General features: G+C 44.1%; 1 protein-coding gene across 3 annotated transcripts in view; it reads right to left on the bottom strand.

Moving 5' to 3' along the window:
• Window positions 1–11,472: 11,472 nt before the first annotated feature.
• rnft2 (ring finger protein, transmembrane 2) overlaps window positions 11,473–24,015 on the bottom strand; it is a 47,146-nt gene continuing 34,603 nt past the window's right edge. For all 3 annotated transcript variants that reach the window (XM_078421748.1, XM_078421749.1, XM_078421747.1), the window contains 4 exons: window positions 17,054–17,203; window positions 16,362–16,427; window positions 14,121–14,222; window positions 11,473–12,445 (listed from right to left, as the gene is read on the bottom strand). In XM_078421748.1, the coding sequence (XP_078277874.1) occupies window positions 12,311–12,445; window positions 14,121–14,222; window positions 16,362–16,427; window positions 17,054–17,203 (453 nt within the window). In that variant the 3' untranslated portion in view covers window positions 11,473–12,310. The remainder of the gene's footprint in view (window positions 12,446–14,120; window positions 14,223–16,361; window positions 16,428–17,053; window positions 17,204–24,015) is intronic.

Genomic DNA, 24,015 nt, shown 5'->3' with positions numbered 1-24,015 from the left:
GATATGCTTGCCTTTATAAATCAGAGCATCGAGTATAGAAGTTGGGATGTAATGTTAAAATTGTACAGGGCATTGGTGAGGCCGAATCTGGAGTATGGTGTGCAGTTCGGGTCGCCAAATTATAGGAAGGATGTCGACAAAATGGAGAGGGTACAGAGGAGATTTACTAGAATGTTGCCTGGGTTTCAGCACTTAGGCTACAGAGAGAGGTTGAACAGGTTGGATCTTTATTCTTTGGAGCGTAGAAGGTTGAGGGGGGACTTGATAGAGGTTTTTAAAATTTTGAGAGGGACGGACAGAGTTGACGTGGGTAGGCTTTTCCCTTTGAGAGTGGGGAAGATTCCAACAAGGGGACATAGCTTCAGAATTGAGGGACAAAGGTTTAGGGGTAACATGAGGGGGAACTTCTTTACTCAGAGGGTGGTGGCTGTATGGAATGGGCTTCCGGTGGAAGTGGTGGAGGCAGGCTCGATTTTATTATTTAAGAGTAAATTGGATAGGTATATGGATAGGAGGGGATTAGAGGGTTTTGGTCTGAGTGCAGGTAGATGAGACTAGGTCAGGGAGAATGGTCGGCGTGGACTGGTAGGGCCGGACAGGCCTGTTTCCATGCTGTAGTTGTTATATGGTTATATGGTTATATGGAGAGCGAAGCTTTAACCAAAACGGAAAGCATAATGGCTACTTTTCCCCCACACAGTTTGAGTAATTTGTTACCCATGACAAATGTTCTTCACTTCTGGTGAGCATACATGAATGAGGTTGCTTTAAATGAAAGTGTTTTATTATACGCCTTCGCTTGCTTTGCGGGATCACTCACAGAGTTGGCAAACATTGGGCATTCTTGGAAAGACCTCGGATGTACATGGCATCTTGTAGAGTCTCTTTCCAACCACTCATGCTGCCTGACCCGCAGAGTTACTCCAGCACGCTGTGTCTTTTTCTGCAGCAAATGCACTCCAGTTACCCATTTGCCTAAACACTTGTTAAACCACCGTCGTGTATTCCAATCTAGCATTGAACAAAAAAAATGGTTTACAGGTCGCGCGTTTTAATCAAAATTGTTACAGAAAGTGAGTTGCAATGTTGGTATTGGGAATGTATTTTCCCTCTTCATTGCAGAAGGTCTGGGTGATAATGACATTTCCATTGTAAAGATTCACGGAGTTTTGGTAGTTATGCAGATCGCTATAAGGATAGGAAACATGCAACGCTGCAAATTTTGATTTGGCGTAGTTGAGAAACGTCTTTCGCGATTCATAACTGTTGGTTGAAATGAAGCAACAACAGTCTGAAACAGGAGTCCACCGGCAAAGACATCACAGAGGAGGCACTGGAACTGCAGATGCTGGAATCTTGAGTAAAACACAAAGTGCCGGAGTAACTCAGCGGCCGGGCAGCATCTCTGGGGAGGAATGGACTGGCGAAGTTTCGGGTCGGAGCCCTTCCATTGAGTTACTCCAGCACTCTTTGTTTTACACAAGACGTTCTAACACTCCAATGCAATAACATATGCGTCAAATAGAAATAGAATATACATTTTCTGTATCATAGAGTGGAATAAAACCTTGTAGATTATCAGTGTTTAGGTGGTTTCTCGGCAGCTTCATAACATCCCAAACCCTGAATGCGTTATTGTAAATGGCATAAGTTTTAAGTTTTAAAATTTGTTAAGGTAATATCTCTGCAAGAGTTCTTGGGATACCGAGTTGTTGTCCGCTTCCCTGACTCGGTCAGGAAGATAAGGTTCAACCACATAAAGAACCTGACAAAGAGTCACTGAGGGAGGCCGAGCAGGTAGCGCCCTGTTACCTTCTCAACCCCGCGCCCACCTTGCTCCGCCTCTTCCCCCCCCACCCCCCCCCCCACCCCCTCACACCCCCCCCCCCTCACACCCCCTTCCCAATAACTCCATCTATCACCTGCACGTTCGTTAAATAGTTTAATGTTATTTGCTCTCTTGGCTGCCAATCGATAGGACTAGTTAACGTTTTGTGACGGCTTACTGTCTAAAGAGAAACATAGAAAAATAGGTGCAGCGGTTGGCCATTCGACCCTTCGAGCCAGCACCGCCATGTGTCTGCCTTCTCCCATTATCCCTTGATTCCACTAGGCCCTAGAGCTCTATCTAACTCTCTTTTATATCCATCCAGTGAATTGGCCTCCACTGTCTTCAGTAGCAGAGAATTCCACAAATTCACAACTCTTTGGGTGAAAAAGCTTCTCACCTCAGTTTTAAATGATTTTTATTCTTAGACTGTGGCCCCTGGTTCTGGACTCCCCCAACATTGGGAACATTTTTCCTGCATCTAGCTTGTCCAGTCCTTTTATAATTGTATACGTCTCTATAAGATCTCCTCACATCCTTCTAAACTCCAAGGAATACAAGCCCAGTCTTTCCAATCTTTCCTCATATGACAGTCCCATTATCCCAGGGATTATCCCTCATGAACCTACGCTGCACTGCCTCAATAGCAAGGGCGTCCTTCCTCAAATTAGGAGACCAAAACTGCACACAATACTCCAGATGTGGTCTCACCAGGGCTCTATACAACTGCAGAAGGACCTCTTTGCTCCTATACTCAAATCGTCTCATCATGAAGGCCAACATGCCATTAGCTTTCTTCACTGCCTGCTGTACCTGCACGCTTACCTTCAGACTGGTGCACAAGGACACCCAGGTCTCGCTGCACTTCCCCTTTTCCTAATCTGACACCATTGAGATAATAATCTGCCTCCTTATTTTTGCCACCAAAGTGGATAACCTCACATTTATCTACATTATACTGCATCTGCCATGCATCTGCCCATTCACTCAACCTGTCTAAGTCACCCTGCAACCTCCTAACATCCTCTTTGCAGTTCACACTGCCACCCAGCTTTGTGTCATCTGCAAACTTGCTAGTGTTACTTCTAATTCCATCATCCAAATCATTAATATATATTGTAAATAGTTGCAGCCCCAGCACTGAGCCTTGCGGCACTCCACTCACCACTGCCTGCCATTCTGAAAAGGACCTGTTTATTTCTACTCTTTGCTTCCTATCTGCCAACCATTTATCCTTTGATTCCTTTAGCCATAAGAACTAAATCTAACTCTCTCTTGAAAACATCCAGTAAATTCGCCTCCACTGCCTCCTGTGGCAGAAAATTCCACAGATCCACAACTCTCTGGGTGAAAAGGTTTTTCCTCATCTCAGTCCTAAATGGCCTACCCCTTAATCTTAAACTGTGACCCCTGGTTCTGGACTCCCTCAACATTGGGAACATTTTTCCTGCATCTAGCATGTCCAATCCTTTAAGAATTTTATATGTTTCTATAAGATCCCCTCTCATCCCTCTAAATTCCAGTGAATACAAGCCCAGTCGACCCATTCGTTCATCATATGTCAGTCCCACCATCCCTGGAATTAACCAGGTGAACCTAGGCTGCACTTCCTCAATAGCAATCATGTCCTTCCTCAAATTAAGAGACCAAAATTGTACTCGATACTCCAGGTTCGGTCTCACCAGGACCCTGTACAACTGCAGTAGGACCTCCTTGCCCCTAAACTCAAATCCTGTCGCAATGAAGGCCAGCATGCCTTTAGTTTTCTTCACCGCCTGCTGTACCTGCATGCTTACTTTCAGTGACTGATATACAAGCACACCCAGGTCTTGTTGCACCTCCCCTTTTCCTAATCTGACACCATTCAGATAATGTGTCAGAAGGAACTGCAGATGCTGGTTTAAACCGAAGATAGACACAAAAAGCTGGAGTAACTCAGCGGGACAGGCAATATCTCTGGAGAGAAGGAATGGGTGACGTTTCGGGCCGAGACCCTTCTTCAGACTGGTTAGGGATAAGGGAAATGAGAGATATAGACGGTGATGTGGAGAGATAAAGAACAATGAATGAAAGATATGCAAAAAAGTAACAATGATGAAGGAAATAGGCCATTGTAAGCTTTTTGTAGGGTGAAAATAAGAAGCTGATGTGACTTGGGTGAGGAAGGGATAGAGAGAAAGGGAATGCCAGGGCTACCTGAAGTGAGAGAAATCAATATTCATACCACTGGGCTGTAAGCTGCCCAAGCGAAATATGAGATGCTGTTCCTCCAATTTGCATTTAACCTCATTCCGACAATGGAGGAGACCGAGGGCAGAAAGGTCTGTGTAGGGATGGGAGGGAGAATGAAAGTGTCCAGCAACTGGGATAGATTCAGATAATAATCTGCCTTCCTGTTCTTGCCACCGAAGTGGATAATTTCACACATGCATCTGCCCACTCACCCAACCTATCCAAGTCACCCTGCAGCCTTATAGCATCCTCCTCGCAGCTCACACTACCACCCAGCTTTGTGTCATCCGCAAATTTGGAGATGTTACATTTAATTCCCTCATCTAAATCGTTAATATATATATTGTAAATTACTAGGGTCCCAGCACTCCACTAGACACTGCCTGCCATTCTGAAAAGGACCCATTAATTCCTACTCTTTGCTTCCTGTCGGCCAACTAGTTCTCTATCTATGTCAATACCCTACCCCCATACACTCTGATTTTGCACACTAATCTCTTGTGTGGGACCTTGTGTAAGATTTGAGAAGTTTTCCCTCATTCTGAAATCAACACAAAAACAAAGAGCTGCAGTTTGGACATTTTAAACGGGAGACTGGGGCTGATAGCGGAGAAAGGCTGCAGTCAGTTTACCAAAGGATGTCACAATCTGTGGGTCCTAAAATGGCCGCAGGACCTCGTGACCAGCCACAAAAGGTAAAAAACCTTACAACCCAGTCTCTAGGTTTCTGCAAAGCCACGGCCAGAACAAAGGATGGGTATTGGCCATGCAGAAATCTACGAAACCAGGTCGGAGTCCAGACACTGGGGCGCTGACATCAGCATACTCACAATGCCCCAAGCCGACCTAAACAGTTCATCTCAGTGAGGGGGCACAATAGCCCATAGAAAACTACCTGGTAGGTGATGGGAAACCAGTTAACACCCATCACCTCACAATGAAATCCCAATTTACACCGTCTGGCCATCCCCGGTATCCCCGAACATAAGCGCAGATCAGAAGAAAACCTCATACATATCTTTTTGAACAAAGAGATTCCAAGATCTGGCGGGAGATAGGACGGGTCAGAAACAGTATAACTGGCCACTACTTTTGGGTGAAAAAGTTAAGTCAACTCGAGAAGAAAACCTGCAGGGAACGCAAGCAGGCAAGTCAAGAAGACGGACACAGTCAAGAAGCGCAGAGAAAACCGGGTTCGAAGTCAACTGAAGTCAAGAAGAAAGTCGGAAAGAAGAACGGATGCAAGAGAGAGGAACAGGCACGCAACTCGAGAAGAAATACTGCAAAACGAACAGCCAGTAACCCCAGTAATAGCCCCATGGTGAGCATGTACTCCAAATCCTACATATCCTGGACATAGTTTAGTGGAGAGGGGAGGGTGGTTGTTAATAAACGTTGGGTGTGTATTAAAATATGTGTTGGTCAAGGTTGCGATGCGTCGTACGTTCCCCATCTTACAGTCGTGTATGTGTCTTGCAGAACTGTGTTTAAGAATTCATAAGTAAAAAGGGTATTCGTGTATATGTTTTGTGGAACTGTGTGTTTCAAGAATGTGCGTTTTGTGATTAATAAATCAAAGGTATTCATGTATTCGGTATGTGTATTATAGATATGTCTTATAGAACTGTATAAATATTCATGGACAATAGTCCCAAGTGCTGAATAAAAGCCTTTTCATTTAAACCCTGGTTTTGAAATCTGGTCTGGTTGAATTTTTTCTGCACTATAAGAGCTCCTGCATCTAAGCCCAGTGTCTAGAACCGTAAGGGGTGAGTGGGTCGAACCACTCACGGGGAACCAGTGTGCACGGCCTGGTCAAGGGATCAGAGCAAGGCACGGGGACCTTGGGTCGGGCGAAAGCTCGGCGCAGAAACCCCTTACTCTTGTCAAAGGCTTTTTGAAAGTCCAGATACACCACATCCACTGGCTCTCCCTTATCCATTCTACTTGTTACATCCTCAAAAAATTCCAGAAGATTAGTTAAGCATGATTTCCCCTTCATTAATCCATGCTGACTTTGACCGATCGTGTCACTGCTTTCTAAAACACTGCTATAACATCTTTAATAATTGACTCCAGCATCTTCCCCACTACCTATGTAAGGCTAACTGGTCCATAATTCCCCGTTTTCTCTCTCCCTCCTTTCTTAAAAAAGTGGAGTTACATTGGTTAACCTCCAGTCCACAGGAACTGATCCAGAGTCTATAGAACATTGGAAAATTATCACCAATGCATCCACGATTTCTAGGGCCACCTCCTTGAGTACTCTGGGATGCAGACCATCAGGCCCTGGGGATTTATCTGCCTTCGGTCCCAACAGTTTACCTAACACCATTTCCTGCCTAATGTGGATTCTCTTCAGCTCCTCCCTCCCACTAGATCCTTGGTCCCCTAGTATTTCTGGGACAGAACATGTTGATCATGTACTATAAGAAAATAACTGCAGATGCTGGTACAAATCGAAGATGTTTATTCACAAAATGCTGGAGTAACTCAGCAGATCAGGCAGCATCTCAGGAGAGAAGGATTGGGTGACGTTTCGGGTCGAGACCCTTCTTCAGACTGTACGATCATGTACGATAATTTCCCTTGTATAAAAATTAATGAACGCATTTCAACAATGTGTTTAGCATATTCTCGTGATGCAAAGGCACGGGATAATAGTTTGAAGAGAACTTCTGACCGAAACATCGCATTTATACTTCCTTCACAGATGCTGCCTGACCAGCTGAGTTCCTCCAGGACTTATGTTTATTTTTTTTACCAAGGATTACAGCATATGCCGTCTCTTGTGTCTGTACACGACGTATTATGCCTTATGTCTTGTGTTAATACATATAAGAATGATTATATTACATTTATTACATAAACACTAAGGGGCCACAGTTTGAGAATAAGGGGTAGGCCATTTAGAACGGAGATGAGGAAGAACTTTTTCAGTCAGAGAGTGGTGAAGGTGTGGAATTCTCTGCCTCAGAAGGCAGTGGAGGCCAGTTCGTTGGATGCTTTCAAGAGAGAGCTGGATAGAGCTCTTAAGGATAGCGGAGTGAGGGGGTATGGGGAGAAGGCAGGAACGGGGTACTGATTGATAGTGATCAGCCATGATCGCATTGAATGGCGGTGCTGGCTCGAAGGGCTGAATGGCCTACTCCTGCACCTATTGTCTATTGTCTATTGTCTTAATATACTTGTGTGATTGTGTTTTGGAGAATGTGCAACGTCATTATGTGTTGGCAAAGTAATTCTGGACTACCCTGTTTAGCAAACGCAAACTCCGTGGTTATCGACATTAGGGTTATTTGTGTAGGAAGGAACTGCAAGTGATGGTTTATACCGAAGATAGGCACAAAATGCTGGAGTAACTCAGTGGGACAGGCAGCATCTCTGGAGAGAAGGAATGGGTGACGTTTCAGGTCGAGACCCTCCTTTAGATTATTTATTATATTTAGATGTGATTGAGTTAGAGGTTTGGGGTATTTTACTGACGCCGTCGTAGTTGTGGACAGAATTTAAAACGTAAAAAAATAACGTGTTTCTTCTCGGCCCAAGCCCATCCTTCGCTTTGAACAAAAGAAGGTCTTTCCTCTCAACCATCAACAATACAAGAAATGATAGCCGGCCATAAAGATATATTTATCCTGTTGGCAGTATCTATTCGCTCTTTATACAACGTACTCCATCTAACTATGTTTCTCAAATGCGTCATGTGGGCCATTCGGTCACGTGTGTGACCAAAAAGTGAAAAATTGCGCAATCCATCTCTTCTAATTCTGAAAACATTACAGGTATATTGTTTTGTACTGTATATATGACTTATATTTGTCGACGTTTGTCAAGTGAAATGTTTATATGTTATGCTGACAATGTTTCATTAGGGTAAGAGGTCAAATATGACTGGACACGTGTGTTAAGAATAAGGGGTAGGCCATTTAGAACGGAGATGAGGAAGAACTTTTTCAGTCAGAGAGTGGTGAAGGTGTGGAATTCTCTGCCTCAGAAGGCAGTGGAGGCCAGTTCGTTGGGTGCTTTCAAGAGAGAGCTGGATAGAGCTCTTAAGGATAGCGGAGTGAGGGGGTATAGGGAGAAGGCAGGAACGGGGTACTGATTGAGAGTGATCAGCCATGATCGCATTGAATGGCGGTGCTGGCTCGAAGGGCTGAATGGCCTACTCCTGCACCTATTGTCTATTGTCTATTGTCTATTGTGACCTCACATGGTCACGCAGGTGACCAGTCACATTTGAACTCTTACCCTAAAAAAAATTCAGTCTGAAGAAGGGTCTTGACCCGAAACGTCACCCATTCCTTCTCTCCAGAGATGCTGCCTGACCCGCTGAGTTACTCCAGCACTTTGTGTCTACCATGTGCCGTTCTTCTCGCTTGCCTGTTTAAGATGTCACGTCCACATGTGTGAAGCCTTGTCCTGTGAGTATACACGTTCAAGACTGGACCTGGACTGCCCAAACCCCCAATTTCGCCTCGTTTTTACAATCAGAGAGGGAGAGAGCGAGAGAGATCATTCACCCAGAAAGAGTTTAATTCCGAGGACGAGTTTGGAAAAGGAAGACAATTCCTTTACTCCTGAGATATCTAAACTGGGGGAATGAGTACGGACAATAAAAACTGTATAAGTAATTACAAGGAGCTGCAGGCGCTGGTTTACAAAGAAGGAGACAACGTGCAGGAGTAATTCAGCGGGTCAACAAGCATATCTGGAGAACATAGTAGATAGGCGACGTTTCAGGGCCCTTCACACATAAAAAAATGTTCGCAAACGCTGCGAGATGGAACTGGGAGAAACGGGAGACAAAGAAAGCAAAGGTGGACCTATTCCCGAAACTTGGGATGAATTGATTCATTGCCGATCACCACTTCACAAAGTCGTTTTTGTAATCGATTGATCGCTATTCTAAAGTTTGTTAAGGTGGGACATGAATCCCTCAATGTAGCAATTCGTCCTTTCAATAATCCTTTAAAACACGCAAATTATTAATTGAAAAATGTGTCCAGCCAGTGATAATCGCCAATTGAACTGAAATACACTGGGCTGAAAAACGCGAGGCGAACTTAGACACATGTTCATTGGAACTGTGAGGGAACTTTCATCGTTTGATTTCACACTTGGTTAGTTTTGACAACAGGGTTCTGTAGAGAATGCGACAAATTTGCAGGTATAAATTCCTAATGCAGCTCAGGGGAAAACAATTAGCCATCTGCCCCCAACATCTTTCGGAGGATATATTTATTTCCATCCTGTAATTTAAATGTCGTGGTTCTTCAAGAAAAGAGGAAAACCTTTATTTAAAAAAATATTGGTAGGATACACATTAAACAACAATTTTAAGACTTCAAGTAGCAAATGTGCGGTAGAAAGTATTTTCTGAAACTTTTGCCATATTTCATCTGTAACTACAAATTAGTCCGGGAATCCAATTCCAAGACTACAGAATATAAAAGCAAGTGGAATATATTGAACCAAGATCATACCTTTCATTGGATGTCTGGAAACCCGGAGGAACAACTATTTTAATAATAGGTCCAGCACCTAAACAGTTAAGAATTACCTTCCAACACAAGCTGAACACGGGGGCAGAGATGATGTAAATCCCTCGGAACGCCATGTGACACTTGGAAGCAGCTTTAATTAATAATAGAGCTCCTAACGACGGACGCACTGACTTTTGAGGTTTTCGGTAGTTGCAGTCGGTTAGCAATGTGTCAGCAAGCAGGCGATATGGACAGGACGGTGTGTTTATGCGCCTCAAGCCGGCCGGACGAACGCTGCTCTGAAGTGCAGGAGGTCGCCAGAAGGTTGAGGATAATCGGGGACCATTTGCAAGAAAGGGCACAGAGGAAAGCGGCCGACAGGAACGGGACCTGTACAAACGTCAGCAACAGGCACCTTTACACCATCTGTACGCTCGTCCATGTCACAGCGCTCCTCATACTCATCAGAAATAAACACCTGTAGGAAGTTTGACACCTGGGATCTGGACTTCAACAGGTAAGAGGAGCCGACGGGGTTTTCAATCGTCCAGTGTTATGATTAAACACAATCAAACCAGGGTACTTAATCTTCTCGGTTAAATGAATTTATCACTTTTGGTCGGAGATGCTGAATCTGTATTTTAAATACTAACGTTCGTGAAATGATCTTTCCGCTTGGAATGGGACGTTTAAAACTAGAATTGAGTTCATATTTAAAAAAATGAAAAGATCTATGGCATTTCTACAGCTTTGACACCACTCTGTTTGATCCTTTTAATTGAAAGACAGATGTTTAAATCCAAAGATCTAGCTTTATTTTAAACGCCTCTTTAACCAACTTTTGCTCCACCGGACTCTGGCACCGAGTCACACTGAGGGAGGTCTTGGTGGAGGTGATCTCAGCTGGACAGTTGAGGGGATGATACAGTTGGCCTGGCCAACGCCAACTCTGAGCTGATGGTGAAAATAAGCCAGGTTTCCTTTTGATCCGGAGCCAGTCGGCGCAGCTGCACGTGTGTGTATGTGTTCCGACGATACAATGGGTCTTAGTTGGATTGTTTCCCACCGGCTACCAACTCATATTAACTGGGTCCACTTGGGGTGTACAGAGTGCCAGTGGAACACACACTAACCGGGTCCACTTGGGCTGTACAGTGTGCCAGGGGAACTCACACTAACTGGGTCCACTTGGGCTGTACAGTGTGCCAGTGGAACTCACACTAACCGGGTGCACCAGGGCTGTACAGTGTGCCAGTGGAACTCACACTAACCGGGTACACCAGGGCTGTAGTGTGCCAGTGGAACTCACACTAACTGGGTCCACTTGGACTGTAGTGTGCCACTGGGACTCACACTAACTGGGTCCACGTGCCCTGTACAGTGTACCAGTGGAACTCACACCAACTGGGTCTATTTTGCGCTGTAGTGTACCAGTGGAACTCACACTAACTGGGTCCACTTGCCCTGTAGAGTGTGCCAGTGGAACTCGCGCTGCACTTGTTGCCTCCCAAGGAGAGGAAGAGAGAATTAAGGAGAGTGGAGGCGATGGGTGAAATTGAACATTTGTGTTCTGGGATACTTACTGATTAACTCGTTTTGTTTGCGACCAACGTGTTCGGTTTAACGTTCAAGCATTCCTGCAACATGTGTCCTAGAACTCAATATATAACCAGGGTCTGCTTCTCGCTACCGTCCCCCTTCTCTCCCAAGTGGAGCGGGTCAATGGAGCAGTGGGCTTCCATCAATAACTTCAGATATTACTTGCACTTTGTGAACTTCCTTTAATTTATTTCAAGCAGCTTCCAAATATTGGGTTCGCGCGCTTCGTTGAAAGAAATGTTGCGTGATATTACCGAGGCCGCAATGGTTACAGAAAAAAAACTTCATCAATCTTGCGACAGAAACATTTATTCAATATAGTAAACAATATCGAAATGATTTCTCCCCCCCCCCCCCCTCCTATTTTGCAGGTGACAGGTGGCGTGTCTGTCATTCAATGGACGCAATAAAGGTCGGGGCTTTGCTGTGGACTGAAACGCAACCCATACCCGGACTGAACAAACCCGGAGATGCGGAGGAGTGGGACCGAAGAAGACATTTGCACCGCCGGACATTGATCAGAGCAAATTTTAAAAAAATGCATGTTTTAAAAATATGGAGTGCAACATTTGTTACCACGATTTTATACCAGTTGAATAGAGTCGTTGATTCTACTGCATGCAACTGTAAGTGTACAAGAGTTTCTAAGAAGTTGTTCTTTACTGTAAATACACGTGAACAATGTTGGTCATGTTTTTAGGCTGTTGTTTCATAGAATGGTTGAAAATGCATTTGAACCTTTAAATAAATGTTTAATAACCAGCAAAGTGCTCCAAGATCTTTTAAATGATCACAAACGTGATTTAAGTGAAAAACGGATACTTAAGTAGGATTACCTTCAACAAACTACAGCACCCAAAATGGGCACCAAAAGAACACGTTTAAAGGGATATTCAATTGTAAAGTGAAGGGTAATATTGAAATGCGCGAAGAAATATTGTCATTGGTTCTTTAGAATTATTGTTTAAACCATAAATGTAGAAAGCAGCGAATGACGAGTTTTCTATGCATCGATTTGAAGATGTTGGAAGCTGGCTGTTCGCTTAATGTTAAGCTCCATTTCAGCGATCGCGCCGGCAAATCCACGCATCTCCCCAGGGCCGCTGAAGATTTCAGTTTACTCCGCAGCGAGCAGCGAGCGCTGACCATCGATGCCACCCGGGATTCAGTACACCTGGAAGTGAGCCGAGGTGGTCCCGTCCTTCCAACAGCGCACAGTCTCAGTGACAGAGGCTCGACACAATGGACAGCTCCTCTCCCGGTCAAACCACAGGCAGGCGCACTCGTCGCAGAAGACGTGCTATGGCGTTTGGGCAGCGAGGAGGGGAAGAGAGAGAGAGAGAGAGAGAGGGAGGGAGAGAGAGAGAGAGAGAGAGAGAGAGGGAGGGAGAGGGAGGGAGAGAGCGAGAGAGCGCACAGAAAATGAGCAACATTCCCAAAAATGAAAAGCAGCCGGCGATGTACCACTAACCCAACATAAAGTCCCCTAATCGAAGGTATTTATTCACAAAATGCTGGAGTAACTCAGCAGGTCAGGCAGCATCTCGGGAGAGAAGGAATGGGTGACGTTTCGGGTCGAGACCCTTCTTCATTCTGAAGAAGGGTCTCGACCCGAAACGTCACCCATTCCTTCTCTCCCGAGATGCTGCCTGACCTGAAGGGTCTCGACCCGAAACGTCACCCATTCCTTCTCTCCCGAGATGCTGCCTGACCTGCTGAGTTACTCCAGCATTTTGTGAATAAATACCTTCGATTTGTACCAGCATCTGTAGTTATCTTCTTATATCATATAAAGTCCCCTAACCCAGACCACAAGAAGTCCTCATTGTTGGTCTCCCAACTCTCTTTGCAGCAAATACATTTGTTTTAGAGGGCCTTTGGGGTGGGTGGAGTAAGATCTCTGGTCTCTGCCCAAATTTCACCCATTGAGGTAGCAGGTGATTAATAATTCTGGTGTTCCTTCGCTCTACAATTACAACCCAGACACTACGCTTTTTAATCAGGTTGCCCTGGATACAGGTGATCACAGATCCACCTGTAACCCAGGCTTACAGTGCGTTTCTACGCTAGACCAACACACTGCACTTTTAAACCACATTTCGCCTCCTGCCGAACGGTCGCATCTTCCAAAACATCATGGTACTGGGAAAAGCAAGCCCTTTTAGGACCGAGATGAGAAAGTTTTTTTTCACACAGATTGGTGAATCTGTGGAATTCTCTGCCACAGAAGGTAGTCGAGGCCAGTTCATTGGCTATATTTAAGAGGGAGTTAGATGTGGCCCTTGTGGCTAAAGGGATCAGGGGGTATGGAGAGAAGGCAGGTACGGGATACTGAGTTGGATGATCAGCCATGATCATATTGAATGGCGGTGCAGGCTCGAAGGGCCGAATGGCCTACTCCTGCACCTATTTTCTATGTTTCTTCCCATCACCAAAATAGGCAGACGCTGGCAACATTCAACGGGCCAGCCGACGTCCATGGAGACAAAAGTAGTACCATTTTTTTTCAGGTCGATAAATCTGATGCAAGATCACGGGCCTGAGGTGTTTCTGTCCCCAGCGCGCCCCTGCCCCACCGAGTGTTGCTGACTAACCCGGGCAGTTCTACATCGCTGGAGGAAGGGCTCTATCACGATATCCCCCCCCCCCCCCCCGTCTGGCTCCACCATCTCCAAAATCACTGACTGAAAACTTTGAGAAACATGAGACGAACGCCTCAAATGTAACGCGGCGATCATTGATGGGGATCTCACTAAAAAAAAGGGGGCTATTATCCAGCGACCTCGCCCGCTTTTAATGTTCATCTGGACCGCTTACCTTGATTAACACCGTCAGGTTTTGCCGGGGAAACTGGAGATCGCCGCCAGACATGCAGATTATCAAGGGGAGGGTTGGCTGGCGTGTGTGTGTGTGAACGCAAAACACGCACAAACCCCTTTCTCTCAGAGCCTTGCTCTTATCTTACTCTCGCCTACCTGGCAAACCAGCATCACAGCTTCTCGAAATTCTGCCTGGCAGATCGGGCAGATATCCCCAGCCTCGCTGCACTGCTGGCTCGTCGCTCGCACACCGCAGCTCTGGCACGACAGAGATCATTGCAATGAGATGCACAGTTTTAACATCGCTCACCCCCCCCCCCCCACCCACCCCAATAAAGAGAAAACACATCCAGCTCGCGTCAACACCGAGCCTTTAATATGTAAAACGTTCAGATCCCAGGTCTCCCGTATAGCCTCTGGCGGCTAATGATTGACAATGTATTTGGGCGGCTGGTGACATGAACACAAAAATGTCAGCTCAATGGTTAAAGTTAGGAAATAATATATATTATAAAATCTAACGAGGTGCGCTGACATGAGGCTGATTGTGCTGCTGTGTCGCCCAGGAGAACCTTGCCTGATTTGGGAGACAGCGCTAAGTATGCAACCTGACTAGAATAGAATTCACACTCAAAACCATAACGTCGCCGCCCCTCTGGAGTTTGCAGGGAGGAACTGCAGATGTTGGTTTCAACCTCCTCTGGAGTTGCAGATGACATCAGTAGCTGTAAAACTAACGCGGCTCCTCGCCTGACATCAATTATGCTGTAAAGTCCCTTACTTATTTGCAATGAAAGATATTTTGACTTGATACATTTTTTCCCCTTGCCTTCCCACTTGAAATGTATTTTCTCCTCCTTCATTATGTCTCGACCACATGAACGAGTCCTTGTGAAGGCGGAACGGCGAGCGACTTGCTCGCGGGCATTTGGCCAATTCCATTTATCATCCCTCTGTAATCGCTCGGAGGTGTTGGAGGCAACTGCTTCACACGAGTGGCTCTCTGGGATGCTTCTGTGGGCATCAAGAGTCGATCACATAGAGACTGGGTGGTTGGTCTGCGATCAGTCCCGGTACAGATTGCATTTCGCAGCAGAGGATGGTGAGAGCAGAGAGGCGAGACCCTTCGGCCCAAAGGTTTCCCTTCGAAGATAAGACATAAAAAGCTGGAGTAACTCAGCGGGTCAGAAAACATCTCTGGAGAAAACGACGAGATGGCGTTTCGGGTGGAGACGCTTCTTCCAACTCCAGAGATGCAGTCTGACCAGCGGAGTTCCTCCAGCTTTTTGTGTTTATCGTCGCTTTAAACCAGCATCTGCAGTTCCTTCCCACACACCAGGTTTCCTTTCCTCGAGGATATTCGTCTACAGCTGGGGTTTTAACAACAATCTGTCAGCTTTCATTGCCATTGTTGCGTTGCCAGCTTCGCAAATTACCAGATTTACGGAATTCACTTTCATAATGAGATTTTAGCTCCGGAACCCTTGTGTTTCCATTTCAATCCTCAACCCACTTGTATCCACACTTGCCAGACTTGTATCCATTTGGTCCAAATGGGGAGCAGCATAATTGATCACAAAACCAGGAGGACACATTTTACAGACACAAATAGCCGGAGTAACTCAGCAGCTCAGACAGCATGTCTGGAGAAAAGGAATGGGTGATGTTTCGTGTCGAAACCCTCCATCAGGAAATATTTTATGCTGCCTTGGTTCAACTCATTTCTCTAGAGCCCTTCCCTGTGCCTAATCAGTGACCACCACAGCTCTCCCTGCACCCATTCATTGACCATCAGAGCCCTGTCTGTGCCCATTCACTTCCATCAGAGCCCTGCCTGTGCCCATTCATTGACCATCAGATCCCTGCCCGTGCCCATTCATTTCCAACAGAGCTCTTTTTGCAACCATTCATTGACCATCAGATCCCAGTCTGTGCCCATTCACTTCCATCAGATCCCTGTCTGTATCCATTCACTTCCATCAGATCCCTGCCCGTGTCCATTCACTTCCATCAGATCCCTCCCTGTGCCCATTCACTTCCATCAGATCCCTTTGTGCCCATTCACTTCCATCAGAGCTCTGCAACCATTCATTGACGAGAATCCTGCCTGCACCGTCTGTTTCCATCAAACCTCTGTAAAACACGGAATAATTCTAACAAAATATCTTCCAAAATCCTAATATAATTTAGAATGCATAAAAAATCTATTTTTCTTTATTTCATCACCTGTGGGCACTACTGGCTCTTTGGCGATGGATAGCAACAGTCGAGCGTGCTGACATGTCTGTGTTAGTCTGACCACCAGTTGTGCAGTGAAAGCACAGTGAAGTGCCCTTGCATATTCCCATCCAAACTGTAAAAAAATGCCCGTGGAAAATATTGCCAAAATAAATGTACCTGTGATTTACACAAGATCTTCAAGGCCTTTCGCAAACCACCGATTCGACCACAGACATCCAAGAGCTGCAGTATGTCATAAAGAGAGAATATGTTACAGGTCAAAGCAAGAATGTTGGATAAACTGTCGAAACAGTACACATAAAGTGATATGCTATCCAGTTTCATTATTTAAAGCAACATCACACAGGCAAATATATTTCACTGATGCTGGCTTATACCGAAGAGAGACACAAAGTGCTGGAGCAACTCAACGGGACAGGCAGCATCACTGGAGACAAAGGATGGGTGACGTTTTGGGTCTGAAGAAGGGTCCCAACCAAAAATGTCTCCCATCCTTTCTCTCCAGAAATGCTGCCCGACCCGTTGAGTTACACCAGCATTTTTTTATCCATCTTCAGCACAAAGTATGCGTTCTCGGAAAAAGCACTAAAACGTAAGTTTTGCAAATTGTACTTTTGTTCTTAAGTTTTGCGGTCACTTAGTGAAACTAGCTGTTGTCATTATTTCAGCAGAACAATTAATAGGCCCGAAACTTCAGAATACTTAAAAGCTTATAAATCAACTCTTAATTGATTCCATGTGTTATTGCCATAGTAGAACATATCCAAATCAATAAATCTTTTGTTAGCACAAGACTAAAAGGGATAACTTTTTAGTAAGCCGTCTTCAGTTTATTTTCAATTATTCACCTTGCAAAGACTATACAGAACAATGAGGGTGCCTTCCAATAAGTAACTATTAGTCGATTCTTCTTCCATGATGCACTTGTACCACAGCTGGATCGGAATCATGGACCTCAGTAACTGGCTCACTTCCTCTATCAGAAGGTACAGAGATCCCTGCAAAAACAGTTTTAAAATACAATTCTACATCAAATTAGACAAATTTACCTTTATTATTCAAGCAATGCTACACTTATATTCCACAAAGTGGAACACCTGCTGTGTATATGCACTGTTGTTTCCAGTAATTATACTTTGCTCTGTAAATTACATTCAATTTAAAATGGAAAGCAAGAACAAATAGGTGTATTACTTCTTGCCTTTCTTTTCGACATATAAACCATGAAGATGCTTTTGACCAATGATCATTTAGAAGGTCTAATGTCAATTAATCAGTCATAGTTTGGTGACCCATAGGTCTGCCCAAGATGACCCAGCACCAATTACATCACAGCAATTTCTCTAATCTAATACATTCATTTAATCTGTTCCCATCCTCCTCTTTTACTAGACACAATCTTTCACACAAAGGGTGGTGGGTGTATGGAACAAGTTGCCAGAGGGGGGAGTCGAGTCGGGGACTATCTCGACATTTAAGAAACAGTTAGACAGGTACATGGATAGGACAAGGTTTGGAGGTATATGGGCCAAATATGGGCAGGTGGGACACGTTGGCCGGTGTGGTCAAGTTGGGTGGAAGGTCCTGTTTCCACGCTGTATCACTCTATGACAATTATCTTCTTAACTCCACTGTTTGTCTAGATTACACAACATAACCAACAATACCCTGCTGAAAAAAATGTCTTCAGTATATGCCCATGCCTGGCTATTACTAATTACAGCTGAAATTGAGTCTATTAAGTCTGTTTGCCACTATATCAAGTGACTGCTGGAAAACAGGTCCAACTTTGAGTGCCTGGGGATGATAACTAGTTCAGAATTGCTGGTCCCCTTTTCCTTACTCACAATTTTTTCACCTTTATTCTTAAATGCCACAAGGGTACAGCTTCACAGTCAATCACCGGGTGGATTTGACGAGGTAGTGTGGCAGCATCCCTTCCCTCGGATGTCGCTCTGATCTCTATCACTGGCAGAGGCCAGGAGAGGACAACCCTCAGCATCATTGGTAACAGCCGGGTCCAGTTAGCTGACATCAGATTAGCCCACCTGAACCGTGTCTGCCTACTCCATATAAACCCCAGGCATTCCAGCCAGGAGGGGAGGAATGGGATTTACGAAAGACTAAGCCTCTGGGATAAACCCAAGGCCACCAGCGGAACAGCGTGGTCAAGACTGGGTTGCCGGGAACAAGCCCTGCACTGCCAGCACCTCTACTGAGGCCGGGGCAAGCCTGAGTACACACACACACACACACACACACACACGCAGAATCTGAGCCGCCAGGCTAATCCAGAGACCACCAGCCCTGCCTCTCCAAGCCCCACAGCTGAGCGGCAAGGATGAGTCTGGGACTGCCAGCACCTCCTCTCGAGGCAAGGGTGAACACCAGCAAGAAGCCTGAAATTGCCAAGCCTCCTCCTTGAGCTGCTGGGAAAAGCCCGAGATCGCCAGAGCCCCAGCAGGTGTGCCACGACGACAAGGGCCAGAGCCCCAATGTGGTCCTGGTCTTTCTTGTCTCTGTAAATAAAACATATCACGCGAGTTCACCCTACTGCCAGCATCAGTATTGTCACTGCCATCGTCCCTGACACCACAGTAGGCATCCTTTATGTGAGCCCAGAACATTGAATCATATCGCCCTTCGCTTCGTAAACACATACGCGCACTTTTCAGTTAGGATTACTAAACTGTAATCAGGACAAAAAAACCTTCAGTCGATTCCTTAACCAGTTATTGGCATCCCTGCTGTCACACAGGTTGGAGTTAATCGAGCAAGAACAACAGATCAAACCTGGCTTTTCCTCGACTGTAAATATCTTACAACACATGGTGCTTTCAATCTACGGAGGCATCTCGAAAAGTATGCTTTAATTTTTTTCTTCAAACTTCAGATAACAAAGGATCTGCATTTTTAATAGGTGTGATGTTATTTAGCATTTCAATTGCAAATTATGATTATAAATTAATCATATTTGTTTAATACCGATATTTATTTATTCTTATTGTATGCAGATCAGTCAGAAGTATTCCATCGCAATGTTTATTCTACAATAATAAAAAAAGATTGTCACCCAACATCAGAAGCATGCCCTGCACTGGATTAGTGCGACAATTTGTATTTGAAAGACCAGTCAAACTTTTCTCTGTGACATTTCCTATCTGGTACTATGCCATGGAGAACCATGCTCTCAGCTCTTAACTTCAGGAAAACCAGTTGAGTCAGGTTGGTCTGAATTCAAGTGTATCCATTCATGAAATAAAAAATCTAATTACAAGACTGTGCCGACGAGAATATTTTGTTTTACTTGGATAATATTTAAAATTATGAAAATAAAGAGCCACTTCAGGTTCGAGTCAGAGTGATACAGTGTGAAAACAGGCCCTTCAGCCCAACTCGTCCACACCAGCCAACATGTTCCAGCTACACAAGTCTCACCTGCCAGCATTTGGTCCATATCCCTCTAAACCTATCCTATCCATGCACCTGTCTATCTGTTTCTTAAATGTCTGGAATGTGAGGATCTTAAATGCCTCAACTCCCTCCTATGTCAGCTTGTTCCATACACCCACCACCCTTTGTGTGAAAAAGTTACCCCTCAGATTCCTATTAAATCTTTTTCCCTTCACCTTTAGGTTAGAAAGAAACAAAATTATTTTACAATACTGAACTATTAAACTGTTCTAGTTGTTCGACTAGTGATTAAAGTGAGGGACTACTATATTTGACAAAGGCACAAGTCATTTAACACAAGTTTAATCTGTAGTTGTCTTTAATTCTATTTCATAATTTCACAACTTTATTAACACATGCCTGTAAAAGTAAAAAGAATGAAAACAAAACTACAGTTAATTAATTATTTGAGGCCAATATGAGGAAGAGAAAAACTGCAAACACCTGGACCTGGATGAAACCTATTACAAACACAAAGCAAACTTGTTGAAGTCAGAAAAGAAACATAAATATTACCCTGACAAGGGATCCCAGATAGAAAGTTAATGTCTTGCATCGCTGGGAATCAGACACGTTGTCTCTCGACACTTGCTTGCCGTACTCTCGGCAGTACAATTGATTGCTCACTTCCTCTAATGCCTTTCCTATGATCTATCCCGAGTGAACAACAAGCCTGCATTCAGAGTGTCTTTCATGTTTACAGGACACCAGAAGTGCTTCAGCCACTGAAGTATTTTTTGACGTAGTCTCTGTTGGAATGGAAACACATTGGCCACCGTATGCAAGATCCCTCAAATCAAATATATTAAATTACCAGATTTTTTAAAAAACAATGTAGTTTAAGAAAAATGTATGGAACAAACCGTTTCATATATTAGGAGAAGACCACTGCTTTTCCCCCCAAATGTTTCTATTTTGGAGGGCCGCGGAGCATTAGCCCAAATTAGTTCAAATCTCTAGATTGGGATTTGAACCCATGACTTTGCAAATCAGATACGAGAGTGCACCATTTAGACGACTCTGACAGACTGACATCACATTCCTTTGGTTCTGTCCTTATCTGCCAGAAGACAAATGACTACGAATGTTTTGCCATTGAATGACATGCCCCAAAGGCTGCAATCTTGGTCCCATCATATTAATCACTTATATGCTACCTTTCAGTAGCGATTTTCTCAAACAAAGGAACAAATCCTTTTATATTCTGGTGACACTCGATTATGCCCGACTCGGCCAACGAACAAGGCAGGTTAGCAGGAAGTCTTGAAAGAGCTTAAGTTTTCTTTAGCTCAATGTCAGCTAAAAACAAATACACACTTGCATCCTTCCTCTGTCTCTCTGTGCCTTAAATACATTATTCTGACATCTCAAAAATTGATTTTGTGGATACATGTGCCACAAGCCTTCTCCCCCCCCCTCACCTGACAGTTCCAGATCTCTTTCCTCAAAGATCCTTTAGAACTAATATTTTTGTTATTCCATTTTTCAAAACTCTCTGAAAGCTTACTTGACTCTGTAGTTTTATTTCCCAAAAAAACTAACAACTCCTTGGCAGGTACACAGCTATGGAAGCAGCCCAAAAGAGAACAGATGTTTTTGAATTTTCAGGCACTGACGATTTGTTCTGTTGAGAGACTGGCACTTTTAAATTTTTTATCTCGCCGATTGGCAAATTGACATTCTAATTCATTTATTCTCCAAACCTGGAGATAGGGGTTAAGTTTTCCTCATCTGACTGATCGAAAGGTTGCGACTGAAATATTTTCAGGTATAAATACAAACTGCACCAAGCGCAGCTGCAACACAACAGTTGGCATGGAAACCATGGGTCCTTGCAAAGATAGCATGATGTCATTGCAACAGGAATAAAAATTCACCTGCCTGCGGTCCATAGACCACGAGTCAAATCTGACATCGCCACATTCACGTGTCATCCTTTTCCCCCTTGCCTGGTGTTGGAGGACAGACTCTATACTGTAACAGCCAATAAAACCGCACAGATATCTCATGGGACTCGGGGGATGAGATCATTTTACAAGCTGTCACTCTAATCTTTTGTGCTTTGAACAATTATAATCATTCATAGCTTTGGCATTTTGTGATCTCATATCTCTGGGGAATTGGGTGATGTCAGTTCTGCAGCAAGCAGCCAGGGCAGTTTTCATTTCTGGTCCTTGTAGCTGACAGCTTCGGACAAATATATGACCACTATTGTTTTAGATCTAATATTCTCATTAGCCAGTAGAGCCACCAGTGCTGGCAACATTTTGGACAATGAGACTTCGAAAAAGAAAGCAATTACAGAACCACTAAGCAATACCTTGCACAAAACAGGACTAAAACAATAATTACTAAAACCTTGCTGGTTACATAAGGCAAGGTTTGTTGACATGCCCCAAATGACTCATTCTATTTCCAGATGAGGTGTTTAATTCAGACATCACAAATGTGGGAAAAAACAACAGTAGCAGTTCTATTTAAAATTAATGTTGTTACAATTAGTCGTGCATCCTTAAGCTTGGATTGGAGTGAGAGGAGGGTGGTGGGGGGAGGGATGGTGGAGGGTGCAGAAACGGCCTGGTTTCCTCAGTTCTGATCACGATCCAGTGACCCCTGCTGGATAGCCTGAGCGGGTGACAGGTGCAGGAAGGATTCAGCTTGGTTGTGATGGGTCTGCCAATTTAGTTGGTTGGCACTCACCGACCAGACTCAGCCATGAAGAATGGCCGTTTGGGCAAAGGACAAGCAGCCTGCCAGCACCCCAATATAATTAACCAGCCTTGGAGGGGAGGGATAAAGCCGAGGGGAAAGTGGACAAAGAATTTAAAAATGTGATTTTCTTCAATTGGTAATTTAATGGGAATTGTAATTATTGCATTGAATTTGCAATACAGATATATTTTGGCCAAGGCTATTTTTTATGCCTGGCACAAGCCATGTCAGCATTTTCTTCCACCCTCTTTCCTTCAGTACTTATCTAGTTACCTCTTAAATACATCATGCTCTCCTAAAATTAAATTTGAAACTTTTTTTTGGTTTCATAAGTAAATTGGGCTGCAGCAATCTTTGTGCCCATTGGTGCAAAGGAACTAAAATTAACTTGGACTATACAATTAAAATTGGAGTACTCCTGATAAATGGTTAGATCTCCAAAGACAACAGCTCTTGAAAGCAAAATCCCTCAATGATGTAATCAGCACTTCCAGTTTAAATAAATATGCAGAAAAATAAAGTGAGCATTAGTTAATGGTTTTCAACAAATTTAACAATTAAAAGTGGTGACAATCCTCTCTGGATACGTTAGTAACCTTTTCACAGTCGATCAAGTGCGTGGGAGTTTCGCTCCCATTACACAATGGAAACTGTCCTCTCACGTACTGGTAAAAGCCTGTGGCCGAGTCCAAAAGGTGGACCTGGTTGCAAAAGTGGTGGGTGTTGGTTGTTTACCTTTGGTCCCAATAGGTGCTTGCTGCAGGAGTCCCCCAGTAAACCTATTTCTGGAGAAAAGTGTAGGATCCATCAGACTGTAGCACTATATTTGTTATACTGTAGGGGTTCCATCAATGTTATAATTTTTCAGAACCAGTGCTTTAAGGTTACAAGTCATTTCACTGCATGTGAAGGGAATGCTTTGCATCAATTAGTGTCCCATGCTGAATTATTTAAATGCCACATTTAAAGACTTTCTGCGGTTGTGTACAATTGAGGACAGCAAATTGGCAAACTGTTTTATATCTGTCCTAAGTTTTATTTCCATTGCAATGACAGGACAAGTATAAGCATCATGCAGTATTCAAAGATGCAAAGCTTCAACAGTTTACTTATTCATGTAACTTAATTGGGAAGAGATCGTTAATTTAAATTCATTGGCAATTGTGCATATTTTGAACATCAAAGAATAATGAACATGAATTAAGGCATGTAATAACAAAGAAATGCAGATTCTGATTCATACTCAAAAGTATTTTTTCTTCAGACTGATTGTAGGGCAAGAGAAGAGAGCTGTAAAAGCAAGATGTGAGATAGATTTGAAGAGTTGTGGATTTTAAAGCCAGCTGGAGGAAAGCACAGACTCAGCGACCGTTTTGCTGAACAGTTGCGCTTGGCCCGCCAAAGCTCACCGGTTGCTCACCATTTTAACTCCCCTTCCCATTCCCACACTGACCTTTCTGCCTCGGTCTCCTCCATTGTCAGAGTGAGGCTAAACGCAAATTGGAGGAACAGCATCTCATAGCTCACTTGGGCAGCTTACAACCCAGTGGTATGAATATTGATTTATCTCACTTCGAAAGGTAGCCCTCTCTCTCTCTCTCTATCCCTCCCCACCCAAGTCACACTAGCTTCTCATTTTCACCCA

Source organism: Rhinoraja longicauda, chromosome 25 (assembly GCF_053455715.1).
Source record: "Rhinoraja longicauda isolate Sanriku21f chromosome 25, sRhiLon1.1, whole genome shotgun sequence".
Classification (NCBI taxonomy): domain Eukaryota; kingdom Metazoa; phylum Chordata; class Chondrichthyes; order Rajiformes; family Arhynchobatidae; genus Rhinoraja; species Rhinoraja longicauda.
Note: the sequence above shows the minus strand (reverse complement) of the source record. Positions and strands in the feature narration are given on the sequence as shown.